This window comes from Suricata suricatta, chromosome 17, assembly GCF_006229205.1.
Source record: "Suricata suricatta isolate VVHF042 chromosome 17, meerkat_22Aug2017_6uvM2_HiC, whole genome shotgun sequence".
NCBI classification, from domain to species: Eukaryota; Metazoa; Chordata; class Mammalia; order Carnivora; family Herpestidae; genus Suricata; species Suricata suricatta.
In genome coordinates, this window is record NC_043716.1 from 11945989 (window position 1) to 11962362 (window position 16374).

At 53.3% G+C, this 16374-nt stretch overlaps 1 protein-coding gene across 6 annotated transcripts in view; it reads left to right on the forward strand.

The window, feature by feature from the left end:
* Positions 1 to 9502: 9502 nt before the first annotated feature.
* Positions 9503 to 16374, forward strand: part of ATP2A3 (ATPase sarcoplasmic/endoplasmic reticulum Ca2+ transporting 3) — a 33933-nt gene continuing 27061 nt past the window's right edge. For 5 of the 6 annotated variants that reach the window (XM_029929319.1, XM_029929321.1, XM_029929324.1 and 2 more), the window contains exon 1: positions 9503 to 9810. In XM_029929319.1, coding sequence (XP_029785179.1) covers positions 9693 to 9810 — 118 coding nt within the window. In that variant the 5' untranslated portion in view covers positions 9503 to 9692. The remainder of the gene's footprint in view (positions 9811 to 16374) is intronic. The other variant, XM_029929326.1, reaches the window with a different exon arrangement.

Genomic DNA, 16374 nt, shown 5'->3' on the forward strand with positions numbered 1-16374 from the left:
TTCAAGTTGTGCCTCAGGCTGACAAGCCGGGTTGAGTATAACAATTTACAAGGCAAATAAGGGTTTTGTGTTTTATCTTCTTGCAGCCCACTACCGGCTGAGTGCCTGCAGGCAGACTGGTCAGACTGGCCTGGAACAGCTGCAGCCCCCTCCTTGCCAGGCAGGTCCTCTCGCCTCTTGGCCACGGTGCCAATAGGCATAGCCAAAGACTAGCTGAGAGACTCTGCAATTTGTGCCAGACACCAGAGCAAGGAAGGGAGCATAGAGCTAGGAGGGAACCCAAGTCTCTGTGTGACCGTGCTGGGCCCCAAGCCCCGGTCCACAGAACGGGAGTGCTAACTCTCATATGTCCCACCGCGAGAGTGTCATAGCTCATGGATGATTTCTTTTACTTTCAACGTGTCTTGTTTTACATGGGTTCATTCTTTCACTTTCCAGTATTTGCACCTCATTACTTTCATCTCTTGTTGCATTGGCTAGAAGCTTGTTCATTTAATCTAATCATCTAGTAGGGCCCAGACCAGGTACGAGGCGCTGAGATGCAGTGAGGCGTGCTACAGACTCAGCTTGGGCCTCAGGGGATTCCCAATCTTGAGCGCAACTTTATTTTTTTATCTTTTTATTTTTTTTAATGTTTTTATTATTGAGAGGCAGAGGGAGACAGAGCATGAGCATGGGAGGGGCAGAGAGAGGGGGAGACACAGAATCTGAAGGAGGCCCCAGGCTCCGAGCTGTCAGCACAGAGCCCGATGCGGGGCTCGAACTCACAAACAATGAGATCATGACCTGAGCCCAAATCAAGACACTCAACCGACTGCGCCACCCAGGCGCCCCTAGAGAGTAACTTTATAATGACCTCCATGGACTGGGCTACCCTAGAGAGACCTGGAGATGATTCGGATTCAGCTCCTGTTCTGGAGGGATACAGCTGCTGGCTGCAGATGAGAATTCAGGCAAATATGGAGGAGCACACAAACAGGTCAGTCAGCAGGCGCAAGGTCACTGATTCCCAAGGGGTCAAGAAGGCGTTCTTGGAGAAGGCATTTGAAGAGTGGGGAAGATTTAGATAGGTAAGGATGAATGAGCTCATTTCCCAGAACAGGTAACAGCATGGGCAAAGGCAGAACGAGAGGAATTCTTGGAGCAAGGAAGGAGAAAACGTCAATGTGATTAAGTTTAAGGTGTTGAGGGGGCAGGAAAATGAGATAAGGTTGGCAAGCTGAGGCGTTGATCTTTTTTTTTTTTTTTTTGAGAGAGAGAGAATGAGCATGAGCAGAGAAGGGGCAGACAGAGAATCCCAAGTGGGCTCCGGGCTCACAGAAGCAAGCCTAATGTGGGGCTCGATCTCATGAACTGCAAGATCACAACCTGAGCCAAAGTCAGATGCTCAACTGATTGAGGCACCCAGGCACCCCTGAGGAGTTGATCTTATTGAGGGGAGACCATGGGAAGCCATGGAAACCACTTGAACAGGAGAGTAACAGCCTGGCTTCTTTAGGAAGAGAAATCTGGTAGCAGCAGCAAAAGGAGGCAGGCCTCGAAGGAGCAGACACCCTCACATGATATGCTCCCCACTTCCTGAGGTCTGGGGTGTCTCTGCCCACCGTTGGGAGAGCGTGGACAACTTCCTCTCCTCAGTCTGGCCAGGGAGATAAGGTGGCAAGGACAGGAAATTGCCTTAAGGAGCTGCAGAGTAGGCAGCCCGGCCCAAGCCCCCACCTCCACCCTGTGCAGGGTGTTCCTGTAGGTAAATTCGGAGGAAGGAGGCCAGGCCCCTCAGGCCGGAATGCACTGACCCAGGTGTCCTGGGCTGGCTGAAGGGCCCTGGGCGCCTGCTTCGTCCTGTCGCTGACAGGTCTGCACTTCCCCACGTCCTTGAAGACCAGGTAAGCTCCTGTCCCAGGAAGAGGTTCTGGAGTTTTCCTACCTCAACTCTGTCATGCAAACACCTTCCCTGACACCTCCTGGGAACAAAGGTGAGTCAGAACCGATGTCTGCCTTCCAGGGTATCAACTGACAGGGCAGCAGAGCAGACAATGGACACTGGGGTGCCATGAGCCTGAGGGGGGCATGCGGGCTACCAAAGCCCTGTTGGCCTCATGGATGAGAAGTGGCTTCCAGGCCTCAAAGACTCGTAGGGCTGAGCACTGAAAGATGGGGAGGTGTTCCAAGCAGAGGGGACAACTGAATAAGCAAAGACTCAGAGGCAAGAAACTTCCTATTGTGTGCAATGACCTAGATGTGGCCCCCGTGTGGCAACCATGGGAGGCAGGAAGCTGTGAGGATGGATGGTAGGCTGGGAAATCTAGATACTCTCTTAGAGGCAAGGTTGAGGGGAGATGAGAGGGTGAAGGTCTCCATGTTAGAGCACAGAGAGAGGCTGAAGGGACAGGTGTACAGGTGGCTCCAGGCCCAGAAGGACTAGCGGCAGCGCTTACATGGGTCCCGAAGCCCAAAAGATCAAAATAAAAGAAGCTGGCATCAGAGAGAAGGTAGCAGACAGGAGCATGTCCTGGTCTGGACAGTTGGGAGCCAGTCTTTCCTGCCCCTCCAGAAGGGGCTGTTCAAGTAGTGGAGGTAGGGGAATAAGACGGTGGACTTAGAATCAGTGCTCAGCAGCAGGGTCGCAGAGAGCCTGGGACACCTGCTGGCTGGGCCTGGGTGACCCTGGTGAACAGGAAGCGAGGTTCCCAGGCTCTAGGGCTGGTTGCATTTTCAGTCAAACCCACTTACAAACCAAACTGGGGAAGTGGCAGGGCAACCCCGGCCTCTGTGTCTTGTCGAAGAACTGGGCTGCCTCGGCCCCTCCCACAGCCGGCACTGATGTCACAGGGAGCCCGAGGCCCAGAGACAGCCGCGTCGCCTACTCTGCACAGGCTGTCCTTCAGCGATCACCTTTCCCTCCCCTGTTCCTTCAGATGTCAGCAGAGGTGTCACTTCCTCTGGGAGAAGTTCCCTGAGCTCCCTGACTGGGAGAACCCCCTCCCTGCCACGTGTCACATCTCCAGTGGCCACCCTGCCGTCTGTCTCTATGTGTGGTTGTTTGGGATTAATGACTGAGGGAGCCAGCTCTAGGGAGAGCAGGGGCCATCCCTCCAGGGCCTGGCACTGCCTCCAGTACATGCTGGGCTCTTGGTAAATATTTTAGAAGGAGGGAGGGGCAGGGGGAGGCCTTTATCTGGCCTCATTCAGACCCCTTCCAAAGTGTGCAAGGAGGAGAGCAAATACACGGGACTGAGGTAGCCGAGGAAATGAGCTTCCCAAGCGGAGAGAGATCTTAGGGAGAGGAGCCTGGGAGAGCAGTCCAGGCCAGCAGACAAGTGGAGCTGGAAGGCACAAGGCCAGTTTCAGGAATTTTGAGAAGACCAGTTTACCTGCAGATGCCAGCTGGTAAAGGGCTGAGATTCCGGGGTTGAAGCCTGTGGACTTTACCCTGAAGTAATAGGGAGCTAAGAAAGGTTCATGAGCAGAGGGATGAACTCATGAAGCCACCAGCTCAGTCAGGCAACCTTTATATGCAGAGGTAAGTGTGGAGGATGGGAGACCAGGGAGGAGGCCTGAGAGAGAAGGTGGGGCTTGAGCTCAGGCCGTGATAATGAAGTGGGAGGCAGGAAGCACAGAGCAGGCAGGAGGCCCTTCTCCACTGGTGAAAGCCCCATTCCCCTTGTGCTCTGGGATGGGCTTCCAGATAGGTAGAAGGGTGGGGTGTTTAGGAGCCTGGGCTCTGGAGTTAGAGTAGCCCAGGTTTGAATCTCAGCTGCGTGCCCTTGGGAAGACTCCCTAGGCTCTCAGAGCCTCTCTTCTTGTCTAGGAAATGAGAATAGGGGTGGCAACATAATTTGTAGGGCCAGTGCAAAATGAAATGTGGAGCCCCTCTTTAAAAAAGAGGGTGAGGGGCGCCTGGGTGGCTCAGTCGGTTAAGTGTCCGGCTTCGGCTCAGGTCATGATCTCATGGTTCGTTGGTTCTAGCTCTGCGTCAAGCTCTGTGCTGACAGCTAGCTCAGAGCCTGGAGCCTGTCTTCAGATTCTGTGTCTCCCTCTCTCTCTGATCCTCCTCTGCTCACACTGTCTCTCTCTCTCTCAAAAATAAATAAAACATTAAAAAAAAAAAAAGAGGGTGGAAGGGGCGCCTGGGTGGCTCAATTGGTTAAGCATCCAGGTTCAGCTCAGGTCATGATCTTGTGGTTTGTGAGTTCGAGTCCCAGATTAGGCTGTATGCTGACAGCTCAGAGCCTGGAGCCTGCTCTGGATTCTGTGTCTCCCTCTCTCTCTGCCCTTTGCCCATTCATACTCTGTCTCTTTGTCTCTCAAAAATAAATAAACATTAAAAAATTTTTTTATTAAAAAAAAAGAGAGGGGGAAAATGTGCCATTCTACTAAAATCCAAAACTTTTTCTTCTGCAATGTCTGCCTTACTGGTCAATGATATATATATTTTTTAATTTGCTACTTACTCTTCTAAGTAAAGAAATAAGCAAAATTTAAATTATCAGCCCGAATTGTACCATTCATCTTTATTTTGTGCAATACCAGTTTTAAACACAAATTAAGAGCATTTCACTCATATGTTCAATTACTAAAATGACACCAATTATATTTCATAGCTTGTGTGTGCATACGTGGGCCCAGCACACTTCCACAGTGTAACTCTGCCATGCATGCACATATATTTAGTCTGGGCCAGAACAGTAGGAATACTGCATAATACTTACTCAATGTTTTCATTTCACTTCTTTTTTTAAAATGTTTTATTTATTTTTGAGAGTGAGAGAGAGGGACATGGCATGAGCAGGGGAGGGTCAGAGACAGAGGGAGACACAGTATCTAAAGACAGATTCCAGACTCTGAGCTAGATATCAGCACAGAGCCTGATGCGGGGCTTGAACCCACATCTGTGAGATCTTGATCTGAGCTGAAGCCAGATGCTTAACCGACTGAGCCATCCAGGAGCCCCTATTTCACTTCTTGATATGAGCACGTCCCAGCCCGTGGGCCTACTGACGAGTAAGGATGTACTATAAGAAAAGGGAACTCTGGGTTGCCTTTTCTTCTATGGCATCCTTTTTTTTTTTAAGTTTATTTATTTATTTTGAGAGAGCGAGCGCGCAGGGGAGGAGCAGAGAGAGAATCGCACGCAGGCTCTGCACCATCAGCATGGAGTAGGGCATCCTTTCTAAGGTAAGTGGTTGTCAGATGCTGGAAAGCAGCGTGAGTGGGGAAGTGTTTCTTAGGATACTATTGTCTTCCTTTTGCATTTGAAGCAAGTTCTGGTTCAAAGAGAAAGCGTGGCTGTCGGGATGGTTCGCACTCCCACTCGCTCACTTGCAGACATATCACGCTTGCTTTTTACCCAGTTTGAGTCCCACTGAACTCCCATGCTTCCTGAGTCCGCCAGAATTCTGAGCTCACAGAGCATCACAAACTCCATATTTGAATGGGACAGCATATTGGGCATAGCCCTCAGCTCACAGACGTGCTCTGTTGACTTCATTTACAAAGTTCAGAGATAAAATTATTAAGGATTTCCAGGCAATTATAGCAGAGCATTAACCAAGCACCAGACCCTGCTTGATCACACAGTTTGTATGCCCATGTAGCTGGGGAAAATTGTGTAGTACTTATCCCAGTTTTGTTGTGAGGATTAAGTGAGATGACATGGGAAAAGAACTCAGCACAGGGGCTGGCACATGGTGACTCCTCCTCCACCCTCGCTTCTGGCTGCTGCTCCTCAATCTCCCCTGCAAGTCCCTATTCCACTCCGATCGTGCTAAGAATAATGCTAAGAACCTTTTACCGAGCATGTACTACTTATGGATACCATGCTCTACCCACACCCATCAGTTAGTTTCCACAGCGGCTCATTAAGGCCACTTCCAAATGGCAGAAACCCTACTAAGAAAGGAATTTACTGACTCACAACTGAAAAAACGAGGGGTAGACTGATTGCCGGTAGATGTCATCAGGAATTTGCCTTTCTCTGTCTCTCTACTTCTCTTCGTGGTAACTTCATTGGCAGGAAAATTCTCCTCTCGTGGTGGCACTCTGGCTGCCACCAGCACCATTGCAGCAGATTCATCACCACTTTAGGGATAGAATAACAGTATTTTCCCTAAAATTCTAATAAAAATCCAAGTCAATGGCTCTGGTTGGCTGATCTCTAGTCACACACTTGTCCTGAACCAATCAGCCTCTTCGGCCAGGGAGTTAAAGGCCCCTCCTTGGCTAGAACAGAGTCAAAGTCCACCCCGAGATCTAGGAAATGGATCAATTCTAAGGGAACCACAAAGCATGAGGGAGGAGCAGGGAAGATTCTCATAAAGAAAACCAAGCAAGGAGGATGGAGGCTGGCTTTCGTCAGTCCTGGAAGTGGGTCATTATTCTCTCCATAAATGGCTAAGACTGCCTATTCAACAGACGAGTTCCCTCTTCTTTCTTAAATGTTTATATTTTTTTATTTTAGAGGGATAGCGCACACGCGAGTTGGGGAGAGGAGCAGAGGAAAATAGAATCATAAGCAGCCTCCACACCCAGCGCAAGCCCGATGCAGGGCTCCATCCTATGACCCTGGGATCATGACCTGAGAGGAAATCAAAGGCGGATGCTTAACCAACTGAGCCACCCAGCCGCCCCGCCTTGGCTTCTTTCTAAGACAAGCTAGACTACATTTCCCAGCTCCCCCTGTAGTGAGATGTGGCCATGTGACTGATTTCAAATCAATGGAGCTTGAGAGAAAATGATGTCCTCACCTCCTGAGCTGCCTCACACATTAATCACCACCCTCCTCAGTCTTTCTCCCTTTGCTGGCTGGATGCACACGGGGGTAGTAAGCTTGGAACCACACTGGAGATGGCAGAACCACCGAGCAGAAAGAGCCTGGGCCTCAGTAGCACCACCCGACCACGCAGAACACCTGCTTCAGACTTAACATGACTGGGAACCACACTTTCTTGATGCTCAAGTCTTTACACATTTTGGGGTGACCTTGTTAGAGTAGTGAGCTTACCCTAATAATTACAGATGAGCAAAGTGAGATTCAGAGGGGTGAAGTGCCTTGCCCTAGGTCACACAGCCTTCAAGAAGCAGAGTCCAGATTCAAAGCTGGGCCTATCTGGCTCTAATCACAGCCCGTTGGGTACAAAAGACAAAAACCTGCTCAAACTGTGACAAATAAAGGCAGGTCTGGGCAAAGTGCACAGAACTGCGCTTGTGGGGTCTCAGGAAGCCAAGGGCAGAAGCACAGCAGAGGCTCTGAGGAACTTGGATGCCATTTGGCAGTCTCCGTCTCTGCCTCTCTCTCCCTCTCTCTGATACGAAACACATGGCATCTTGTCTCAATATCTTGCTTTAGGTAGACTTGGTTTTCCCTCTGCTCTCCCGCTGCTCTGGCCCTCTAGCCGGAGTCCAAGCCCCTGTGGCCCTCTGGACAGAACCTCTGACTCAGCGCTTAAACTCTCAAGAAAGACTGATTGCTCATCTCACCTCCCTGTGGCTGACTGACTCCTAGGTTGGAGCCCTCCCCTGGCCACTCAGCTGGGGAGGAGGATTCCTGGAGCAGCTCAGGCTGCCTCCCTGCCATCCCCTTTCAGCTGAAAACCGCAGCTGCCTTAAGACACCTCCGCCTGGAGTCTCCCAGACCCCTCTGCCGCCAAATATACCCCTTGATTCCTCTCCCCACAGCAGTCTGCTGCTCCCTTACCTCAAAGCTGAACCTCTCCCCCACCCAGCTACTGAGGCCAGAAACTTGGGGATTAGCTGTGACTCCTCACTATCTCTCATCACTGAATCTAATCCATTACTAGGCCCAGTCCATCACAGCCCTGTCCGTCTTAGTTTACACTGCCTCACTTTTTGTCAGGAAGATTGCAGGGTCTGTTCAGCCTCTGCTCTCCCCTTCAAAAGCTCCATCTCTTACTGCTTAAAAAGCCTTCAGTCCAAAATCCAGGCCATACGGACAATCAAGGTTCTCGGTGTCATAGTCCTGTCTCTCTGACCAACCTTCCTGATTCTGGTGCTCATGCTCTTTATGATGCAGCCATGCTGAACGACTGAATCACTACCCATGGAAGTGAGGTGTCCCACCTTCAACGCTGGCTGTCTTTTTTCCTGACTACAACACCCTTTTCTTCATATGTCCTTCTAAGGAAGACCTACCTTTTCCCCATGCTGAAACCAGATGCCAGGACTGAAGTCCTCAGTACATGGCAGCTGGGAGGTGGGCAGGATAGACCTGCCCTTTGGACAGCATGCCTGTGACCGTGTCACTTTGGCCACTAGCTGTTTATCCAAGTGCAGAAAAAGCATACACTCACTGAGCGTCCCTATGCTCAAGGAGGCATAGTGAAGATCAGACGGAGGAGGAGACCACAGTTCTATCCTGGCGGGGAGAGGTCAGTAGCAGGGGGTATACACAGTCTGGGTAGGGGGCAGCATCCAGGGCCAGGCGGAGAGCTCGGGCTCGTGTGTGCAGTTGCAGTACGTGGGAAGGCTTTCTGGCTGCACAGGCACTCACTACAGGGTTTGAACAGCTGGCTGGGTGGGCTCAATGGGGAAGCTATGACCTTGTGCGGACAAGGTGGATCCCAGGGGCTGAAGACAGCAGGGGCCAGCTTAGAAGCGGGGGATGTAAGATGGTGGATGGATGAGACTGGAAGGCTTTTAAGCTGAAGGGCGTGCCTGAAGTAGACTGCTCTCTGCTCCTCCTTCTGCCTTCCCACAGCTTGCTTTCTTGGCCTGCAACTCCTTCTCTTGGCACCCCTAGAGAGGCTGGAACTCAGGGAGCGCCGCAGTGGGGGTTCCTAGGTCCCTCTCCATCCGTGACTCAGGGTCACTCTCTCTGGGGGCCCTGGCCAGAGCCTCCACCGCAGCCCCTCAGGCCTCTAGGGAGCCCCACGCCCACTTAGGCAGTTACATTTCCTGCTGGGGTGAGGGTGTGAGTCTAAGGTAATGAGACTGGTTTTCTTCCTCATATACTGGTTCATTGTTAGAGGTTCGGTTGTATGAGGAATAGCCGGGCATCGCTGAACCTTTGCAAGAGATAAAAGAAAGCACAGACATCAAAAGAAGAAAATATCAAGTAGTCTCCTCTGCAGTAGATGGGCTTATTCACAGGCTTTTGGGTTCTCTCTAGACCCAGGGTCATCCTTTGCATAATTCAAGTTCGGGGATAGGAAGCCATTCTATGGACACCTCCATTTTGCAACCCCCCAGGACCCAGGAAAGCTCAAAAGAGAGTAGCTCTGAGAATTGTGCTCCGCAGCCAGCCGCAGGTCCCAGCCCCTGGTGGGACCCAGAGCCCTGAGGACAGGGACTGCGGCCCCTCCCGGACACGTTAGGCGCGCTCCCTGCAGGAAGCCTCAGTACCCCCTTCCGCAGAATGGGCTGGCGGCCCAGCCTTCTCGCCCCGGGGCGCTGCGGGGGCGGGGCGGGGCGGTGGCGGGCTCCTAGGGCTGCCGGAAGGGGTGTGAGTGCGGGGGCGGGCTCCACACCGCCCCGCCCCGGGGAGGGAGCCCGGGGCCCTGCATCCTGGCGCTGGCCTCCGCCACCGCTGCAGCCACTGCCGTCGGGAAAGGTCCCAGCACGGACATGACCTCGCGCGCCGCTCGCCTGGGCGGGAGCTCCCGGCGCATAGCGCAGTAGCCCCGCGAACAGGCGGACTCGAAGGTGCAAACCGCGCAGAAAACCTGGCGGGCGGCATGGAGGCGGCGCACCTGCTCTCGGCCACCGACGTGCTGCGCCGCTTCTCGGTGACCGTCGAGGGCGGCCTGAGGCCGGAGCAGGTGACTAGCGCGCGGGAGCGCTACGGGCCCAACGGTGAGAGCGCCGGTCTGGCTAGGGAAGCGGGGACCGCACGCGCCAGTCTCAGTTTACTCCCCTGCGCCGCAGCGGGGAGCTGTCCTCTTCGGTTCCAACCCTCGGTTACCGCAGGCGGGCCGAAGCGAGGGCTCCAGAAACCTCGGCAGATGCTCTAGGGGCACTCGGACGGGCTGCGCGGCCACCTTCGCGTGGGGGTGGGGGGCAAGTTCCGGGTTTAGCGACCTGACTCCTGGCTCCCCTTCCCCCAGTCCCAGGGATCTGTCCGGTCCTTACAGGCTTCCCACATCCACCCCCGACCCCATCCACTCCCGCAAGCTTTAATCCACCCCCATCCGCGGTCAGCGCTGGGTTCCGGTCCCGCGCTGCAACCTGCCTGGTCTCTCACTGCAACCTGCCCGCACTGTGCAAACGCATTCGCCGACCTCCGCTGACGAGGGACCAACCGGGGATCCTAAGACCCAGCCTCCCAGTTGGCCCAGAGGGTCTCCCCTGAGGGCTCAATAAACACCCAGAAGGTGCAGCTTGTCAGCTGGCGGCCTTGGTGCCCCCACCCCCCCCCCCCCCCCCAACCCCAGGTCTTCCTCTTTCTGCAACCGAGGCGGATGTGGCTGGCGGGAGGGAATCGGTGGGGGCTTTGAACTGCTGAGGCAGGAGACCCACCTCCCTGGGGGTGGCAGATTCAAGGCGCTGCTCAGGGAGTTGCCAGGATGGGCCTTTCCCTCTTGTGTGACCGTGACCGTGACCGGGAGCGGCACCTGACTGCCGCTGGCAGGGAAGGAGCCTTCCTGCTGTTGCTGTTTGGGTGGAAGTGGTATCCTTTCTAACTATCTTCAAAGAGTTTGGGATTCTCCATCTGTCAAAAGGCACAGCAAGTACCGGGTTCAGATGTGGCCCCAGGCACACAGGTGGAAGATGTAGGGGTCCCCTCCTCAAGTCACTTCCAGTCAAGACTTGCCACCGTCTTCACTCACCCCCAGGGTACTGTGCACAATGTGAGGGATCCAGAAGGAAACGGACCCCCCATCTCCCAAGTGCAGCCTGGACCCACTTTGTTTTGGGACTTGGGGCCTCACCCTTTCGCGGAACCCCGCCAGCCAGAGGGGAAGGTGCTCTGGCCTGAGTGTCTCACTATTCAGAGATGGCTTGAAAATTACAAAGAGCTGTCAGAAAGGGAGCTTTGGGTTTTGTACTGGCTCATGAAAACCACCTCTTATATAAATATTATCTTTCTGGAGCAGAAATCCTTTTCCAAAAAAATTAGTTGCTATATTTAGTTGAGCTGTGGGAGGAACTAGGGAGATAAATATTATTTAATATCCTCCATTAGTGACTTGGCAGGGAGGGTGTCATTGCTGCAAGAGGGCAGGGCAGCGGGACTTTTCCCCCCGACCCTGGGGCAGGGGTGGGGACGGGAGTTAGGGCAGCAGGCCTGGGGTTCCACAGCCTCTTTTGTGCCACTGTGGCCTCCAGCTTAGGAGTCCTGATTCCCAAGGAAGACTGGAGACCCAGCCCTTGGTGCTGCCTCCAAAAGCCCTGTGTGACCCGAGCTGACATCCCTCTTCTTTCTGCTTCCCATATGTTCATTGATCCGGAGGGGAGAGGCTGCCTGGGAAGGAGGGAGCCTTAGTTCGCCGCCATATTGTTTTGTCTAGTGAGGGGGTTTTGGGGTGACCAGGCCACTGAGCATCTGCGTGAAGTGGTGGATAAGGATGTTGGTGTGGTGTGTAGGTCCACAAAGAGGTGGATGTGCATTTGGGGGGTGGTAAGTAGGAAAAGTTGGGGGGACACTGATAGGGTCCCTGGCTCCCTTGTGCTTTGATCGTAGTAATAATAAAAGCTCACATTCACAGGCACTGTTCTTAGCACTTTTCGTTTCTTATTTCTTCCCCCCAAAAATTCTATGAAAACAGCTGTTGTCATTCCCATTTTACAGAGGAGGTAACTGAGTCACTAGGAGGTTCGACAACTTGCCTAAGGTCACATAATACTTGGTGGAGCTGGTCCTGGGTACCTGTCCCTCTCCAGCCTCGCTTTTCCTGTCCGTACAGGGGAGTACAAGGCCCGGGGTGGTGGCTGTGCTAGAAGGTGGGTCAGTGAGGCAGGAGCTATCCCAGCCCTGCCCCCAGTCCTCCCAGGGTCCTAGAGATCCCTCAGGTCACTGACTGACTTCTGCCTCAGGAAGCATGCCAGGGCTGTGCAAGTCCTCAGGTTAGGAGAGGGGAGCCGGCTGCCTCTCCCTGCCTCACACTCTCTCCAGTGGCCTCAGCTGAGGAGGAGGAGGAGGCATCGGTGTCCTGCGGTTGCTATGGGAACCAGGGAGGTCTTTCCCTGGTAGAGTGGTATCTGCCCATCTCTGGGGTTGGGCTGACAGGGTTTTGAACCTTAGCTCTGCCCCTTCATAGCTGAGTAATCCTGGAGAAGCCACTTTTCCTCTCTGTGCCTTGGTTTCTTCGTAAGTGAGGCTACAAGAGGATCCATGTCATAGAGTTTCTTGCAAGTGTTTGTGTCCACCAAGCCGTCCCTCCTGGTAGCCAAAGAGTCTGGGCCACGATCCAGGCCCAGGATCCAGGCCAGCTGGGCGGTGGGGTGGGCCACACCTACAGGTGGAGGGAAACACCCCAGGGACAAGTGTCCTCCCCCACCCCAGGAGTCTGTGCACCTGCAAGGTCGTTAGTGCTGGAAACCACAAGGAAGTCATTTGCTTAAGTCCTGAAGTTTGCAAATTCTGCTGGTAGAGGGAGGACAGGAGGGTGGGAAGCAGAGACTGGGGTCCTGTCCTCCTTGCTCATCTTCCTCCTCCCTCCTCAGAGCTGGGGGGATGGGGTCTCAGCAGTGCTGTCAGTGAGTACGTCAGCTGGGAATGCGCCCTACACACAGAACACAGCCTCTTCTCTCACGTGTGTCCTCTGAAACCCCAACAGGGCAGTGAGCAGGAGACCCCTGGCCCAACACCTCTCGTGAGCGTGGCCTTCCCAGCAGGTCCCAGAGGTGCCCAGGACTCCTTTGCCTTGGTGATGGGAGGGAACTTTCTATATCCTTTCAGTTGATTCTTTGAATAAAAATATACACACAGTACAACATTCAAAGGGTGCAAAAGGTATACAGTAAAGTCTACACAGACCTGTCCCCAACCACCCAGTATCCCCAAGGTCTTGTGTCTCCTTCCCAAGACATGCTGCGTACATACTCATTTGGATCTGTGATCTATGATCTTTTTTATATGAAAGGGAGTGGATCGTGAGGGCTGTTTTGCCCCTGCTTTCCACGTGATCATCACTCTTGGAGATGGTGCCTGGTGGAGCATCCGCCGGCTTCCTAGTAGCTGTGCAGGGTTTGATGAGGCCATTCCGGTGTTTCTTCACCGAGCTTCTGGAGGACGCTCGGATTGTTCATAGCCTCTCCTGGCACACGTTACAAGACATATTCCTGTCCCCACATCACTTCACACACTTGTCCCTATTGCCAAAGGATAAATTCCTAGAAGTGGAGTGGCTGGGTCAAACAGCATGTGTGTCTTACACTTTGACAGCTGTTGATAAATTGTTCGCCATAAAGTTGCACGCATTGGCCTGCGTTTCCTCACCCCTGTACCGTTGCGGTGCATTACCAGACATTTTGATCTGTGCCAATCTGATAGGAAAGTGCCCTCTCATAGTTTTGCTTTGCATTTCTCTGTTTACCAGTCATGATAAGCATTTTTCCATGTATTTAGGAGGCATTTGATTTTCTTTTGTCTGTGAACGGGCTGTCAGTGACCTTTGCTGGACACAAGCCAAGACAAGAGGCAGGACTGTGTTGGGGGTGCCCTACCATGTGGGCCAACACCTGAGGGCCCAGGGGAGCCCAGTGATGTGGGAGTCAGGGAAGACCCCAGAAGGTCTGGGGTGGTTCCTGTCCAGGGGAGCTGGGGAAAGTGGAGCCTTCCATCTGTGCAGTGGATACAGTGGCCCCAGAGCTGCCGGTGGGAGGGGTGGCTAGATATAGATTATTGCCAGTCGTGTCTGGGCTGTGGCCTTATCTCCTGCCTCCAGTCTAGGCCCCGGCTGGCTGCTGGAACTCAGAAAACCCATGTGTGTGGCCCTAGGAAACTTGGCCCAGGGGAGTGGGGTCAGGCAGGAGGAGGGGATGGGGTCTGAGTGGCCCACCTTGCTGGCTGGAAGACTTGTCCTTCCTGGGTGTCAGTGCCCTCATCAGTGCAGACATGGGATCCTGCGCTCCCCTGAAGGCCTTGCAGGATGTGAAAGGAGTCTAGGATCTAGGATCTGAGGAAAGTGTGGTTTGCCTCAGGCATGGGAAGTTCCAGGTCTTTTGGTTCCACTCCAGATTTCATTCCCACTGGCCCTCCTCTGCAGCCTTGGCACCCCGCCCCCAACAGCATCCCCTTGCACCAGGAGCTCCCTGAGGCAGGGCTGAGCCTGTCCGCAGCACAGCAGGGACACAGATGTTAAGCAAACCCTTTGCCAGGGTTTTCTACTGCCAGACTAGGCAGGTCTGTAGACCTCTGCCCTGGGGGAGCTGCTTCCCAAGATCCCCGGGAGATCAGGGCCCCCCATACATAGGTCCTAGAAACCCGGACAGGGCCAGGTGAGCCGGGTGCGGTCTGCCCAGTGAGGGCCTCTCCCTGATTCTGCGAGTGATAGCTTAATTGCTCTGTAAACTTACTTTTGAGGAAGACCTTGGTGAGCTCTTGCCTCTCCAAGCTGGAGCTAACAATTTAGAAGCTGAAATACCAGTTTCCAATGTTATGAGATGAGAAAAAGGAGTCGAAAGGGAAGATCAGGGGAGCAGGTGATGCAAACAGCCTGAGGTAGGCTTGTCTCTGTACCCCACTTCTCCTGCGCTCCAGGCTGTGGACCCAGGTCTGGATGTGAACAATGGGGCAACTGAGTAAACAATTCTGTGAGGTTCTTTATGGACCCAGGGATGACTCACTCCCTCCCCGCCCTGGAAGGGCTCCCGTCAAGGGGCGGGGTGGCCGCACTACTGATGACTGTAAGAGAAAGCAGAGGGGCTTCTCCGAGAAGGCTTCCTGGAAGGCTGGGTTCAGATGAGCTGAGGAAAGGTACTCTGCACAGGAGGAATGGCCCGAGCAAAACCTGGGAGGGGAAGAGCTTTACCAAAGCCAGGGAAAGCAGTAGCAGTTCTAAGGCATCTCACTTGGCTGGCAGATGTCCAGGATATAGGAGGATTCTGGAAGGTCAGGTTGGGGCAGATCTAGGAAGGCCCTGAAGGCCATGCTAAGGTTGGTCTTTATTCCACACGCCAAGGAGAGCTGCTGTTGGTGTGTGAGCAGGGCAGACGCAGGGTCATTCACTCATTTCCAAATCTTTATTGAGCACCTACAGGCACTGCTCCAGGTGCTGAAGAAATCCACTTGATAAAGTGCTACTGGCATGGAGCTTACATTTTAAGGACCAATATTATAGCTATATTGTAATATATGCATTTATATATAACATATATAATATATTTATATATTATAATATTTATTGAGCATTTATCATGTGCTGTGCGTGTTATTTAATCTTCACAGTGATTTAAGAAGTAGTTACTACTATTCTCCCCTTTTTGCAGATGGGGAAACTGAGGCCCAGTGGGGGTTTATTGACTTCTCCAGAGCCAAAGAACTATCAAGAAACAGAGCAAGAGGGGCACCTGGGTGGTTCAGTCGGTTGAGCGTCTGACTTCGGCTCAGGTCATGATCTCAGTCTGTGGGTTCATGCCCAGCGTCGGGCTCTGTGCTGACAGCTCAGAGCCTGGAGCCTGCTTTGGATTCGTGTCTCCCTCTCTCTCTCTGCCCCTCCCCTGCTCACTCTCTGTGTCTGTCTCTCAAAATAAAAATAAAGACATTTAAAAAAAGAGAGAGAGACAGAGCAAGACTTGAAGGCCTCTGTACCAGGCCTCTTGCTCCAAGTCATGAAACTTCTCTGATCATATACTCCCTTTTGTCCCCCAGGACCCATAGGCTAACTTCCAGGCCCCTTCAGGCCAGCCCCACTTTGGGCACCTAGGGGCAGGGGCCAGCTCACTGACAGTAGAGACCCAGGGAAGGGGTTGGCTGGGAGAGTCCACCACGTGAAGGTCCACAGGTAAACTATTTCAGAAGAATAGTGGGGGCCTGCGTGCACCGGGCTGGCCCGGCTGGGGGGGTTGGGAGGGAATAGCACTTCCTGTTACTGTCTCTAGCTCCGCAGCTGCTGGCTGAATGGCACCAAGAAGTGGGCAGGGCTGGGGCACTCTCCTCATTTAACAAATGGAGCATCTGACACTGTTGAGGGCTCCGCCCTCCACCCCTCCACATGTAGCCTGAGGATAGCAAGGGGGAACCAGCATCCTCCGGGGATGTCTGGGGAGAGGCTGGGACAGTGCTTTCCTAGCCCCCTCCATGGTCCTGGGACCCAGTCATATGAAAGGACAACCCCAGGCTTGTCTGGGGTCCTGGCAGGATTGGAGTTTAAAGCAGACCAGGCCCAAGCAGACGGAGCTTAGTAACCCGCAAAACACCACGTGTGAGGACAGCACAGCCTTTGTGGGCAGGGACGATTCACAAGGAGGGGTGGA